The sequence below is a fragment of the Protopterus annectens genome, chromosome 2.part1 (genome assembly GCF_019279795.1).
Source record: "Protopterus annectens isolate FY-2018-M chromosome 2.part1, PAN1.0, whole genome shotgun sequence".
In the NCBI taxonomy this organism is placed as follows: Eukaryota; Metazoa; Chordata; order Ceratodontiformes; family Protopteridae; genus Protopterus; species Protopterus annectens.
This window is the reverse complement of record NC_056729.1, coordinates 1223679876-1223695543: the sequence shown is the minus strand read 5'-3', so window position 1 is coordinate 1223695543 and position 15668 is coordinate 1223679876. Positions and strand designations below refer to the sequence as shown.

The window sequence follows — 15668 nt, the reverse complement described above, 5'->3', positions numbered from 1 at the left end:
CAAAACCGGCTACACGTGGTCCGGTTCTCAGCGAGACGCCTATGCAGTCCCTGACTACAGACGACACTTCTTTGGCGGTGTCTTCTGTAACCGAAACCACAGGTACCTCGGCCCATACCCAGACTACAACCACCGAAGCCACTGTGAGCGTTGAGCCTCCTAATGTGGACAGGTCCACTTCCACCCATGGGGTCTTTAGACCCTCATCTTCCTTTTCCATTAAGGCCTTTACTAAGTCCAAATCAGTCAGGCATCCCATAAGGCCTGTTGCACAGGGCCCATCTCCAGGCCCCATGCCTAAAAAGCAGATGCTTAAAATGGCTGAGGATTTAATTACTCTTATCAGGGGTTCCCAACCCCCTCCAGACGAGACCCAGAGTGGAGGAAGATTCTCCCTCTTCTGATCAGGGCTCCATTTTTCAGAACATTCTGATGTAGAGGAACACTCTTACTCCCCTTTTGAAGACTCTGATGCAGAGCAGTCCATTCCTTCTGTATCTCTTCCAGAGGATTTTTCTTTTGGGGAAACCTTGCACACCTTGAGGGAACACTTCCATTGGGAAGGCCAAGACCTTTCTGATTCCAAGAAAAGACTTGGGGAATTTCTTTTGTTACCTCAACACAGACCTCTGGCGATACCGCCTGTCTTGGACATACTTGATGATGTTTATGCGGAGGCTTGCCTTAATCCGGATTCCCTGCCTCCTGCCCCAGTCAAGCCTGATAGGTACTACAGAGTTCCTAACTCCCACCAATTTCTTTACAAAAGCCATAATGCTGACCCTGAAACCATTTCTCAAGGCCCCAAGGGAATGAAGGCCTCTACTGCTAAGAATCCAATACCTTCCGAAAGAGAGCCAAGATCCTTAGAAAGGTGGGGAAAAAAGGTATATACCTCGGCCACCCTAGCCATGAGGGCCTTAAATTGTCAGTTTCATATGCTTAAATATCAGCAGTTTCTGTTATCACAATTAAGAAATAAAATGTCTCAACCTGAACAAACCAGATTTGAAGGAGTTGCAGGATATGATGCATAGTGCAGAACAAGTGGGTAAACACACCTTACAATATGGCTATGATGCCCTAGAGGCCTCAAGTAGAGCTGCTGTTAACAGGATCAGTCATTCGTAGACATGCCTGGCTTAGGGAACAAATCTTGCGTGATCATGTGAAAGCTAAACTACTAGATGCTCCTTTACAAAAGGATGTGCTATTTGGTACTAATGCTGAGGAGATGCTACAGAAAATGGAAGAAAAAGCCAAATCTATGCAAACTGTCAAAGCTTTTCTACAGGTTCAACCACCACGTTTTAGCAGAAATTGGCCTTCTAAAAACTGGTCCCTTCCAGCCACGGACAAGCCCCAAAGAGGTAGATACAGGCGCACAAGGGGCAGAGGACAATCACAAGGATCATGTAGAGGCAGGCAATGGCAAACTCCAGCACCAAGAGTTGGCGAAGACAGTGCACAACAATACAGGAAACAAACCCAATGACTCCCTCATTTCCATGCCAAGCAAGTCTCAGCTGGCAGCACCCTTGGGAGGAAAGCTGGCATTATTTACAAGAAATTGACATATTGTCACAACAGACAAATGGATCCTGGACGTTATAAACAGAGGCTACAGATTTCATTTTCACACTCTTCCAAAAATGAGAGGCATGCCAAACCTGCCACACAATCAAAGGGCAGAGGCACAACTACAAATTTCAAAGCTCATAGACATGAAAGCTATTCAAGAGGTACCTACTCACGAACAAGGTCAAGGTTTTTATTCCAGGCAATTTCTGGTACCAAGGAAAGGAACCGACTGGAGACCCATTTTGGACTTATCCATCCTAAACACATTCTTACTGCACCAAAATTCAAGATGCTCACATTACAGCAGCTTCTTCCCATGCTGGGCAAGGAGTTTTGGCTGGTAACATTGGACCTCAAGGAGGCATACCTGCATGTCCCAATCAGACAAAGCTGCAGAAGATACCTCAGATTTCTTGCAGGTTCAATTCACTATCAATTCTCTGCATTGCCCTTTGGCTTATCTACTGCGCCCAGAGTATTCACGAAATGCCTGGCATCAGTAATTGCCTACTGCAGACTTCAAGGGATACAAATTTACCCTTATTTGGACGACTGCCTGATCCAAGCGGACAGCAAGCACATACTTCTGGAACATCTTGCTTATGTAACACGGTTACTGAATTCCCTGGGATACACAGTCAGCAAAAAGAAATCCAGACTAACACCATCTCAGAAAATAACTTTCCTGGGTGCCAACTTGGACACAAACGCCCAGATGGCCTATCTTATGCCAGAAAAACAGGGGCAACTAACTCAGTTCTTCAAAATACTAGCAAATTATACCAGGCTTACTGCAAGGAAAATCCTGCAGGCTCTGGGTTTCATGGCATCTTGCATTCTTTTAATCCCATGTGCAAAGTTGCATATGAGGAAACTTCAGTGGTACCTAAAAAACCTATGGTCTCAACACAGCCACAGTTTGGAAACAATAATACCAATAATTCCATGTTTGCAAAAGGAATTTCTATGGTGGGCCCAAGCATGTCAAACAAACACAGGTCTCCCATTCTGCAAGCCTCAAGCAAATCAAGTAATCACACCAGACGCCTCAGATTACGCCTGGGGGGCGCACATGACAGACAGGTGCATTCAGGGCAAGTGGTCCCAAAAGGAAAAGCACCTTCACATCAATCAGAAAGAAATGCTAGCAGTGATAAATGCAATTACAGCTTTCAAGGACCTCCTGCATCCAGGACAATTATTGATAAGAACAGACAACACCACAGTAATGTGGTACATAAACAAACAAGGAGGAACACATTCATATTCCCTGTGTAGACTAGCCATGACACTTTGGAACTTGGCTCTGGAATGGCAAATCGAACTTCAGGCACAGTACTTGCCAGGTTTGGAAAACACGCTGGCAGACAATCTAAGCAGAAATATGACAGATCCACACGAATGGAAGTTGCATCCTCAAGTGTTTACAAAGATAATCCAAGCGTGGGGGAGGCCAGACATAGATCTCTTCGCCTCCCACAGGAATCATCAATTGGAAAAGTTCTGTTCAAGGACTTTTCGTCCAAAGGCCTGGAGAGTGGACACCCTTTCATTCAGTTGGACAGCATGGACAGTTTACGCTTTCCCACCTCTGCCTCTTCTGCCCAAGGTACTCTTGAAAGCAAGAGCAGACAGACCGAAGATGATACTGATTGCTCCAGACTGGCAAAGGCAACACTGGTACCCAATCCTGAGGAGCCTAACACATACTCCTCCCTGGTCCCTACCTCTAATGCCTCTTCTGCTGACTCAGCACAGCTACAAAACTCTTCACAGTCAGCTGAAATCACTCAATCTCGCTGCATGGAAAATTCCTCAACACCACAACAGACCCTACTCCCCAAAGAGGTGCAGGATGTCATTTTGGAGGCCAGAAGGCCATCTACTAGAAAGGCTTACTCCGCAAAATGGAAACGGTTTTGGTCTTGGAATGAGAAAAAAGGCCAGGACCCTAGAAAACTGAATTTGCCTCCGGTATTACAGTATCTAGCTGAGCTGCTGAACAGTGGACTTTCATTTTCCTCCATATAAATCCATGCCTCAGCCATTTCTGCTGAATTCAACACTGACCCACCCTTATTCTCTCACCCACTCTTAAGACAGTTTCTCAGAGGGGCTAAGAATATAAAACCACCAAGGAAACAACCAATGCCAGCCTGGTATCTTAATTACATTCTAGAAAAATTAACATTGCCTCCCTTTGAACCAGCTGCCTCAGCAGATTTGCAATATTTGTCCTGGAAAACAGCCTTCCTTCTGGCCATTACTTCAGCTCGTAGGGTTTCGGAACTACAAGCCCTCATGGCTGTGCAGCCCTTTCTCATCTTCTATCAGGACAGGGTTTCCCTTCGAACCAACCCATCATTCTTGCCTAAAGGGGTATCCGGGTTTGCTTTAAATCAAGCCATACACTTACCTACCTTTTACCCCAATCCTCAAAACAAAGGGGAAAGGCTGCTACACTCCTTAGACATCCATAGACAGCTACGTTATTATTTGGACAGAACAAAGCCTTTTAGGAAATCAGAACAACTTTATGCTGTAGGAGCTCAAGGGAAGCCAGTTACCAAACAGACAATTTCAAAATGGATAGGCCACTGCATACGGTTTTGTTACTCCTATCATGGAAAATCTGTCCCTACAGGCATCATATCCCATTCCACCAGGGCCACAGCTACCTCTACAGCCTTCCTCAGAGGAGTTTCTACCAAAGATATTTTGGAGGCAGCCACTTGGAGTTCTGTGCATACCTTCACAAAACACTACCACCTGCCTTTATATTCCAAAACTAGAGCAGGCTTTGCCACAGCTGTGTTGCAGGGCATTCTGGCTCATCCCAGTTCCACCTAGTGCCTACCACCCTGTGCATAGCTTTGGGATTCTACCCATCTGTGATTACTGCAGCTGTATGCACGATGAACATAGTACAGTTTTGTACCTACCATAAATGTAGATGTTCGAGTGCTAATACAGCTGCAGTACAGGTTTCCCTCCCTCCTTCCCCTCTTGGTAAAGGCCTAGGGCCTAACCCCTCTTCATACAACCTGATTGGGTTATCCTTCTATGGTATATTTGCTTGCAACTACTGATTTTTGATTATATTGCATTGCATGTATATAAATATAATTTATGTATTGCCTTCCTTCTGGGGGCACCTGACATCTGGGGCAAGAAAGACTGAAGAAAATGGCGTCGGCTGTGTCTTATATACCCCTGCCTCACTGACGTCAGGAAAGAAAGCGTCAACAACCGACGCCGGACCTAGACTTTGGAATTCGGCTGACCGAGGGCCCGCCTGACGGCAGAAAACCCATCTGTGATTACTGCAGCTGTATTAGCACTCTAACATCTACATTTATGGTAGGTACAAAACTGTACTTTCCTCACCTTATACTAGGTTCCTGTTGGGGGCTCCTCACATTTAGGGCAAGAAAAACTGATGTAATGGCATCAGCTGCCTGATGTTCATTGTGTTTCACTGTTGCAGTCATTACACTTGGGTTATCCTACTGGCAGGCGACCCATAGTCGGCCCGAGTTCCAAAGTCTTGGTCCAGTGTCGGTCGCCTCTTCCCTGACATCAGTGTGCCAGGGTTATAAAAGTAGCAACCGACGCCATTTTCTTCAGTCTTTATTACTGCGTGGTGCCCGAAGCAAAAGCAGTTCGCAAGTGCCGACTCCTGAGATTTTCAAAATTGAATTTCAGAACCGAAGTCTTCAATAAAGCTTAATACCCCATTAGGGAAACTTTTTCTTGCTCCAGACCGATGTCAGTAAAAGTTAATAATTGTATTTCTTGTGGGAAGCAAATACCTCATAAGGACTTTCACTCTTACTGTATTCCTTGCCTAGGCCCTGACCACGACGTTACTAGTTGTCGGTTTTGTGCTAGATTCAATAAATGCACTATTAAACATCGGTTTGATTTTGCCTTACATTATTTTGGACGAAGATTTAATTATATAATGCCGTCGGAGCAACCGACGACCGGAATGTATAAAAAAAACAAAGACAAAGAAAAAGACCGGCATCCGAGGTCCAAAACCGACAATGAAGCCTCTTCTAGGCCAGTCGCCGGTTCTCAGTGAGGCGCTTTCGCAGCCCCTGACACCCGCTACCTCAGAACCACAGGCCGTAACCGACATCCACGTGGAGACAACGAGGCCTGTGGAAACTCAATGTATTGGGCCTACAGAAACTATACCCTCAGATGGGTCCGGAGCCGCTGAGCAGGCACCGGCTTCTGAGGGTGTTTTCAGACTTTCACAGCTTACAATTAAGGTTTCTCCAGCAGCAAAGGCAAAGTCAAAAACACCATTAAAGACAAGGAAACAAGTGCAGCATTCTCCAGAACAGTCATCCATGCCAAAGAAACAAATGCTTAAAATGGCCGAAGACCTTATTACTTTAATCAGGGGCTCCAATCCCTCTCCTGACAAAAGGCCTAGGCAAGACACATTATGATTCATCTGATCAGGTTTCCATTTCCTCTGTTTCTTCTGATGAGGGCTATTCTCTCCCTCCCTATGAGGACTCTGATGCTGAAGAGTCCATTCCTTCAGCCTCACCGCATGAGGATTATTCTTTTGGGGAAACCCTGCACACCATGAGGGAGCATTTCCATTGGGAGAGCCAGGATTACTCAGAATCCAAGAAAAGGCTCAAAGATTTCCTTTTATTGCCTCAGCACAAGCTCATGGCTATCCCCCTGTGCTTGATAATGTAGATGATGTTTCTTCTGAATCCAGTCCGTCTCCTGACTCTTTACCCCCTGCTCCAGTAAAGCCAGACAGGTACTACAGGGTCCCTGACTCTCATAAATTTCTTTACAAAAACCCCGGTGCAGACCCAGAAACAATTTCTCAGGGTCCTAAAGGGGTTAAGGCTTCCACTGCCAAAAATCCTGTCCCCTCAGATAGGGATTCCAGAGCTCTGGACAGATGGGGGAAAAAGTTTACACTTCTGCTACTTTAGCTATAAGAGCTTTAATCTGTCAGTTTCATATGCTTAAATATCAGCAGTACCTCATGTCATTGTTAAAGCAGAAAATGGTTACAAATATAGAAAGTCATGACAGTAAAGAAATGCAGGCTTTACTGCATGCAATTGAACAAGTGGGAAAGCATACTCTGCAATGTGGTTTTGATTCATTAGAGGCATCTTGTAGAGCCGCAGTTACAGGCTCTGTTATTTGAAGACATGCTTGGTTGAAAGAACAAAGTTTACCTGACCATGTTAAAGTAAAATTATTGGATGCTCCATTACAGCATGATACTTTGTTTGGTGTTAAGGCAGAAGAGGTATTAAAGAAAATGGAGGATAAAGCAAAGTCAATGCCAGCGGTGAAAGATTTCTTACAGGTTCAACCACCTAGATTTAGCAGAAACTGGCTTTCAAAAAATTGGTCCTTTCCAGTGTCAGACAGGCCACAAAGAGGCAGATCTCAGCCCCAAGGCTCCTACAGACCTAAACAATGGGGTGCTTCAGCCCCCCAAAGGAGGAGAAGACAAATCACAACCTTATAAGAAACCGTTACAATGACTTCCCTCGGCAAATGCCAAGCTCTTAACAGTTGACAGCACACCTAGGGGGCAAGCTAGCACTTTTCTTAAAAAAAATTGGTACATGATCACCCGAGACCAATGGGTGCTGAATATTGTTTCTCAGGGGTACAGATTCCACTTCCACACGCTTCCAAAACCAAAAGGTATGCCAAACCTGCCACAAAACCAATGGGCAGAGGCACAAAAACAGATTGCGGCTCTTATGGATATGGGAGCTATTCAAAAAGTTCCACAAGAACAAAAGGGACAAGGGTTTTACTCAAGACCTTTCTTAGTACCCAGAAAAGACAAAGCCTGGAGACCAATACTGGACCTGTCGATCCTAAATGCTTTTTTGGATGTTTCAAAATTCAAAATGTTAACACTACAACAACTTCTGCCCATGCTGGGCAAGGAGGCTTGGCTAGTAACTTTAGACCTCAAGGAGGCATACCTGCACGTCCCAATCAGACAATCGTGCAGGAGATACCTCAGATTTATAGCAGGCTCAATGGATTACCAATTCTCTGCACTGCCCTTTGGCTTATCTATTGTGCCCAGGGTCTTCACAAAATGACTGGCACCAGTAATTGCATTTTGCAGACAAAATGGAATTCAAATATATCCCTACTTGGACGACTGCCTTATTCAAGCAGAGAGCAGACACATTCTTTTAAAGCACCTGGCGTTTGTAAAAAGATTGCTAATTTGCCTAGGGTACACAGTAAATGAAAAGAAATCAAAACTAGTGCCCTCTCGAGATAATATTCCTGGGTGCAAGCTTAAATACAGCTGCCCAGATGGCTTATCTCACGCCAGACAAACAAAAGCAACTGACTCATTACTTTCAGATGATGGCAACAAAGACCCAGCTCCCTGCAAGAAAAATTCGGCAGTCCCTGGGTTTCATGGCATCTTGCATTCTACTAATTCCATATGCAAAACTGCACATGAGGAAACTGCAATGGTATCTAAAAAGTATTTGGACTCAGCATTGTCACAGCCTAGAGACAGTCATATCCTTGATTCCCTGCCTACAACAGGAGTTTCGATGGTGTTCCCAGGCCTGTCACCACAACAAGGGACAGCCTTTCACCTTACCTTCAGTCAGGCAGTCAATAACAACGGATGCATCGGATTATGCCTGGGGAGCACACATGGCAGGAAAATGTATTCAGGGCACGTGGCTCAAGGAACAAATGCATCTTCACATCAATCAAAAAGAGATGCTAGCTGTACAGAATGCCCTGACAGCCTTCAAGGACCTAATACATCCAGGACAACTATTAATAAAGACTGACAATACCACAGTTATGTGGTACATAAACAAGCAAGGGGGGCACACATTCCTACCCCCTATGCAGACAAGCCATGACCTTGTGGAACACAGCACTGACCTACCAGGTACATCTGCAAGCACATTTCCTGCCAGGAACAAAAAATACACTGGCAGACGAACTAAGCAGAAATCTAAGGGATCGACATGAATGGAAGCTAAATCCACAAGTGTTCAACATGATAATAAGGAAATGGGGACGCCCAGACATAGATCTTTTTGCCTCCCCTCGCAATTACCAAATACAGAAATTTTGCACAAGGACTTATCACTCTCAAGCATGGAAAGTGGATGCTCTATCATTCAGCTGGAAAGACCGGACAGTCTATGCCTTCCCTCCAATGCCTCTTCTCGCCAAGGTGCTTCTAAAAGTCAATCGAGAGACCAAAAATGATCCTGATTGCACCAGACTGGCCACGCCAACACTGGTACCCAATCCTAAAGAGTTTGTCCCAAGGTCCACCTTGGCCTCTACCTCAAATCCCTCATCTTCTGACACAACAAAACAATCAGATTCTGCACATTCAACTCAACCTTAAACCTGGCAGCATGGCAGATAATGTAGCCACTCAGACTGCACCTCTCTCTAAAGCTAAAATCCATGCCTCTGCCATTTCAGTGCATTACAATACGGATCCTCCTATTTTTTCACATCCTCTACTACGACAATACCTCAAAGGGGCAAAAAATATAAGACCCCCTAGGAGAGCACCAGTACCTACTTGGGACCTCAATTTTGTTTTAGAAAAATTAACACTACCTCCATTTGATCCAGCCAGCACAGCTGATCTAAAATTCTTGTCCTGGAAAACTGCTCTGCTCCTAGCAATAACTTCAGCATGAAGAGTCTCAGAGTTACAGGCATTGATGGCTGTGGAATCTTTCATCAGGACAGGGTTTTTCTTAGGACAAACCCAACATTCATGCCAGAAGTGGTCTCCAATGTGGCCTTAAACCAAACCATTCATTTACCTACTTTTTACCCAAATCCACAGAATAAAGGGGAAAAACTTCTGCACGCTTTGGATATACACAGGCAGCTACGATTCTACTTGGACAAAACAAAAGCTTTCAGAAAAACTGAGCAACTGTTTGTAGTATATGCTGCAGGATCACAAGGAAAGCCTATTACAAAACAGACAATCTCAAAATGGATAGGGCACTGCATCCGCTTCTGTTATGCACAACATGGCAAATCTGTGCCTAAGGGCATTAGGCCTCATTCTACCAGAGTAGCAGCCACTTCAGCAGCTTTCCTCAGAGGAGTAACTACCAAAGACATATATTAGAAGCTGCAACCTGGAGCTCAGTGCACACTTTCACCAAGCACTACCACTTACCTCTCTACTCCAAATCCAGAGCAGCCTTTGCCACTGCAGTCCTGCAGGGCTTGTTAGCCTCACCAAATCCAATTTAGACCCAGCCACCCAACCTCAGCTTTGGGATTCTACCCAAGTGTAATGACTGCAACAGTGGAACACGATGAACATAGTACAGTTGTGTATCTACCATAAATGTAGATGTTCGAGTGTATTCACTGTTGCAGTCCAGGTTACCCACCCACCATTCCCCTTTTCTTTGCTGGGACTTTTCTGTACTTCTCAACTTTATACAACCTATGTGGTGTATTTGCTTGTAGATGATGGAAATGTTTATAGTAACATATGCATGTTTTTTGGCATATTGTTGTCTTTTCAGCCTTCCTATCTGGGGTCACCTGACATCTGGGGCAAGAAAAACTGAGGAAAATGGCGTGGGTTGCTACTTTTATACCCCTGGCGCACTGACGTCAGGGAAGAGGCGACAGCAACCGATGCCGGACCAAGACTTTGGAACTCGGGCCGACTATGGGTCGCCTGCCAGCAGGATAACTCAAGTGTAATGACTGCAACAGTGAATACATTCGAACATCTACATTTATGGTAGGTACACAACTGTACTTTTTATACCCCTGATGTCATAGAAGAAGCGACAGCATCCGGTGCAGAAATCCTAAGACTCTGGTATTCTGGCCGACTGAGGGCTACCTGTAGGCAGATAATCCAAGTGTGATGACTGCAACAGTGAATACACACGAACATCTACATTTATGGTAAGTGTACACAACTGTACTTTCCAGGGGGTCAATTCACCAAGAGGATCAATGGCCTCAAACAGATATACCCTATGCAGCTCAACTGAAGAAACTCCAGTTGTACTCAGTTGCATACCACCTATTCAGAGGTGATCTCTGCCTGACATACAAGGCCATGTCCAACCCAGAATTGATGGGCAGGCTCCACCTAAAGAAAACCTTATCCCCTCGAGCCACATGCTGTAGGGATCTAAACCTCACCACAACAATAAGTAGGACGTGCAGGAAGGATAGATTCCTGTCCCAGAGACTTCCCATGCTTTGGAACAAGATCCCAGTCTGCATTAGGCAGAGCTCCTCGCTAACGCTCTTCAAAAGAAACCTTGACGAGTGGATGGGAAACAAAGTTTACCTCGGGCATCACTTCAGTGGCTCTGCTGGACAGATGCACAGGGAACTAATCTAAGGGGGCGGCAAAACTCAACACATTATGTCTAGGCTTATAAATGCCTTCAGGCAGATAGCCTAGTACCCATCTATGAACCTAATTCTCAGCCTGCATATCAGACTGTCTATTTCCATTTATTCACTGCATGCTTCTCCAAGGAGTGGCAGAACCAGTTCCTCCTTCCCCAATGGGGTGGGGTTTTTATTCAGTGATGTCCCTAGTGCCAAAGAAAGAAAATGTTGGAGATCAGTTCTGGCTGTTTCTTTCCTAAGCATGTTATGGTAGTACCCAAATTCAGAATGATCTCACTTTACAACCTATTACATCCTTCTTCATTTTTCAAGTTTCCTGATAACACTAGACTTAAAACATCCTTTTCACATTCCTTTTCATCCAGACTTCAGATGTCTCTTAAGGTTGTGTGAGTTTGGATCACATTCATTCCTCTGTCGTATCCTTTGGACTGTCCACTGCACCAAGATTCTTTACAAAGTGTCTAGCTCTAGTTATAGCTCATGGTAGTCTACAGTGTCTCCACATTTTTCTACAGTTAGATAACTTATCTTTGCATTATCTTTCAAAGTGTCAGGAATCTCTGTTAGGTGAGAGATTGCTTACAGAAGCTGGGATTCCAAGAGAACATTCAGAAGTCTTTCTTAACTCCACAGAGGATTGTGTTCCTGGGATGTAAGCTAGACACCTCAGTTCAAAGAGCTTTTCTTCCATATGAAAAAAAAAAAAAAGAGAGAGATCTTTGTCTAGATATATTTCTAAGGTTTTCCATCGGACTTCCATCACTGTGAGGGCATACCTCAGGATTTTGGGCCTCCTGGCATCTGTGATGCTCATGATGCCCCTGACAAGACTTCACATGAGAAAGATGCAGTGGTATTTGAAATCTCTTTAGTCCCAACATCAGCACCCTCTCTTCAAATCCCAGTTCTGGGGTTTGTCAGAACAGAAATCTTTTAGTGGAGGTAAGAAATGTCCTTAAATCCAGGTCTTCCATTCTCTTTCCCTGCTGCACAGCAGTTAGTCACCAAAGATGCTTTGAACTTTGCTTGAGAAAAAGTTTCAGGAAGGATATAAGTGAAGGGGGTATGGAACACCAGAGACAGATGTAAGCGCATAAATATCGGAGATGCTTGCGCTGATCAAGGTACTTAACTCTGAGCCATCTTTGGTCGCTGGGACCTCTTCAAGTGGCTACAAGACAATACCACAGTCATATGGTACATCAACAAGCAAGGGGGGAACCAGGTTGTACCTCCTTTGCAGATTAGCTATGTTAGCTTGGGATATAGTTTCATAGAACAGTCTCGCCTTACAGGCATCCTGTATTCTGTTCGAGGAAAATTGTGTGGTAGATGAGCTGAGCATTACCAGTGCAGACCATCTCGATTGGAAACTAGATCAGGAGGTCTTCCAAGCTTTGATCCCTGTACAAGGGAGTTCAAGTAAACCTCTTTGCTTCCTGTGTGAGCAGTCAACTTTCAAGCTTCTGTTCCAGGACTCCATGCAAGAAGCCCTGGAAGACAGATGCCTGTTCTTTTCCTTGGACAGGAATGTTTATGCTTTTCCAGCCTTTCCACTAATATCTAGGGTAATTCTTGGAGGAGGACTTCAGAATCTTCAGATGATTGTAGAGACTCCCTTCTGGCTCAACCAACCATGGTTCTTCCTTCTTTGAAAATGACTAGGGACATTTACACAAGCTTTCTCACTCACTGGATCTACTCGCACAAGAACACGGGTCTTTGATACACCCTGATGTCAATCATTTTCAATTAAGTGCCTGGATAAGTTATTGATACCTTTAAGACACTTGTTCACTGTGGATGTGCAGCAGGTACTAATGGAAGCAAGAAAGCCTTCCACTAGAAGATCATGTATTTGCAAATGGGAAAAGTTTTCTAGTTGGTGCTAACAACATAACCAGCAGTCACTCAAGGCTAGTTGTCCTCTTCTCTTCTTTTAGTGTCTGTAAATTACTGTCCTATTGTCTTTATTATTCCTCAATCATGGTTCATTTATTGTCTGTTTTAGCTTGTGTGTGCCCATGGATTCTCCTCCTTCAGTATGATCTCATGTCAGAATGTTCTTGAAAGGAGTTTTGCTTAACAGACCTCCAAGAAAACCTGTTGTCCCTACTTATTTTGTGTTAGGGAAGCTGACACCTGCTCTGTTTGAACCAGTTAATCTGTCTGACTTGAAATTCTTAACATGGAAAACAGTTTTATTGGTTGCTGTCACCTCTCCAAGTAGGGTGTCTGACTTGCAAGCTCTTATGGTGAGGCAACCCTATCCCTTTTTCCGTAGGTACAAGGTTTCATTGAGAACTGCTTCTTCTTTTATGCTTAAATCTTTTGGTGGAGGTAAGATGTTTAGTGTAAGTCTAAGTATCCATCTCCCCATTTTCTTTACTGAACCTGAAAATCGGTGGGAAAGGATGTCCCATACTTTGGATGTTCACAGACTAATCTGGTAGTATTGTGTTAGAACTAAATCTTTTAAGATTTTCTGATCAGTTGTTAATTTCTTAAGGTAAGCGGAATGGACAGCCTATTTAAAAAGAGACTGTTCACCATAGCAAAATTATACTAGGCAGGGTCAAGGGGCACACTACCAGGGCCTTTTCTTCATCTATGGCTTTTTGAAAAAGGGTGGATTCTAGACTTATTCTAGAAGCTGCAACTTGGCCTTCTGTACATATAAAACACTACCTTCTTGATTCCTTGTCTAGTTCCAGATCAAGCTTTGTTAGTAGTATTCTCCAGGGGCTCCATCTCCCAAAGTTAATTGGCTAAGTTAGTCTATCTGTATAGCTAAGGCTACAGCACTAGTGATTAATATTATGAGCATTGTACGGTGTAATTTGAACTTGTAGGATCATAGGAGATTACTAGGGTGTTGACCCGGAGGTCATTTTAAGCCTAGCCATTTCAACCCAATGTAATAACATAAGGGTACTAGCCAATATTCAAGATTGCATCTAGTGATGACTTCCCATGTCCAGGAGGGTTGTGGGTGCTAACCCCATTAAGAATTTACTGTGCCCCATCCAGTCATCAGGTTCCCCTTGAACAGTGTCCTAAAGATGCTGTGTTTAACATCAGTTGGTAGCCTGTTCCAAAGATGTTGCAGTCTCTGGGAGGTTAATCTGTCTGTCCCACCAGCATGTCCTTTTTAAGTCGCAGGCCATATTTAAGTCTCTGGGACGGGTAGCCCTAGACCCATTTGATTTACAAGTATGCAGTAAGTCCATTAGGTTTGGGTCTTGGGTTACTCTGTAGGACAGGCATAAGTCTCCCCTAAGAAGTCTAAGCACATGCTGGAGGCCTTTTATCTTATTTGTTACAAACCTCCGAGTTCTCTCTAATTGCTGTAGATGCTTAATATGATACATACCGAATAGGGTGTTGTACTCCATTATGGGCCAGATAAGTGCAGAGTACAGAGGGGTTGTAACTTTTTTCTCAAGGCAATGCCTTTACTAATCAAGTGAGCTATGTGGAAAGGTTTCTTTACAATGGAAGACACGTGGTGGTTGAAATTAAGATTGCAGTAAACCTGTGATCCCAGGTCCCTTACCATTTCATGGATATTTAGGGTATTGTTAATTTGATAGTGTGAAGGGACATTGTTTGTGCCAAGGGGAATGGTACATTTCTTTGCAGTCATTTTGAGACAGTGACTAATAAACCAGTTGTTGGTCTGTGCAAGACAATCTTGGAGTATACTGACATCATTTGAGGATTCAATGATTGCTCCTAGTTTGGAGTCTGCAACTTGGTCAGCTACAACCCTTTAGTTTTGACCTAAACTTCTGAGAAGAGTATACCAAACTGTCCGAGGCCCAGCATTGACCCCTGTGGCACATCTACTGTTAGGGTAATTTCAGCTTGTCCACCTGTACTTTTGTTAGCATTTGAGGCTGTCAATCTTTGTGAAATGTACCTATGTAGTTTTAAACATTGACGGAAAACCTTATTTTAGTAATTAGAATTTTGACAGTTAAAGTGGCTGCTGTCATAAGTCTCACTTTAACATTTGTGTTCATAATGGAGAAATTGATCATTTGTGAGAGGTGATATGTAATTGCAGACTGTGTACTTGAATTATTTTTGTTTTTGTTTGGGATTACATACAGACATTAGGGGTTTAGTTGTTTGTAAATGATCGTGCATTATGTGGCAAGAATGTATGTTGTTTACTGATAGAGAAATGCTTATGATCAATCCTTGTTGATGGTTCCTAGTTCACTTTTTTTTTTTGCAGGTTGACCAAATAGAATCCTATCTTCTGATCTGTAACATAATTACTTATTTTTCTAATCTTTATTTTAGAGCCCACCAGTAGAAAGCAAAGACGTAACACGATTTTTGACACTCATAGATCTCCTGCAAGAAGAAGCCATATCAGGTATTTTTTTCCAGTCCTGCATCACTTTCATTTTTGGTAAAATGTCATCCTCTTCTTTTACAACATAGTAGGAAAATGTGTGTGTGTGCATATGCATTAGGCGGCATACCAGTCTCCTCTCCAGAATGAACTTCAAAGCCTTGTGGCCGTTGTCTGCCTTGATAGAATCCAACATCTCTGCTATCCTGTGAAACCTAAAGCTGGGTTATCTGAAAATTGGATGGTTGAATGAGTGGGAAGGACTGGATCCAAAGGCAGTCTTTAA

The 15668-nt window shown here is 43.8% G+C and overlaps 1 protein-coding gene across 1 annotated transcript in view; it reads left to right on the top strand.

Annotated features, from left to right (window-relative positions):
• The window catches only part of ATAD2B (ATPase family AAA domain containing 2B), a 4508062-nt gene that overhangs the window by 1205071 nt on the left and 3287323 nt on the right, over positions 1 to 15668 (top strand). The window contains exon 8 of the mRNA XM_044063554.1: positions 15328 to 15403. Within this exon, the coding sequence (XP_043919489.1) occupies positions 15328 to 15403 (76 nt within the window). The remainder of the gene's footprint in view (positions 1 to 15327; positions 15404 to 15668) is intronic.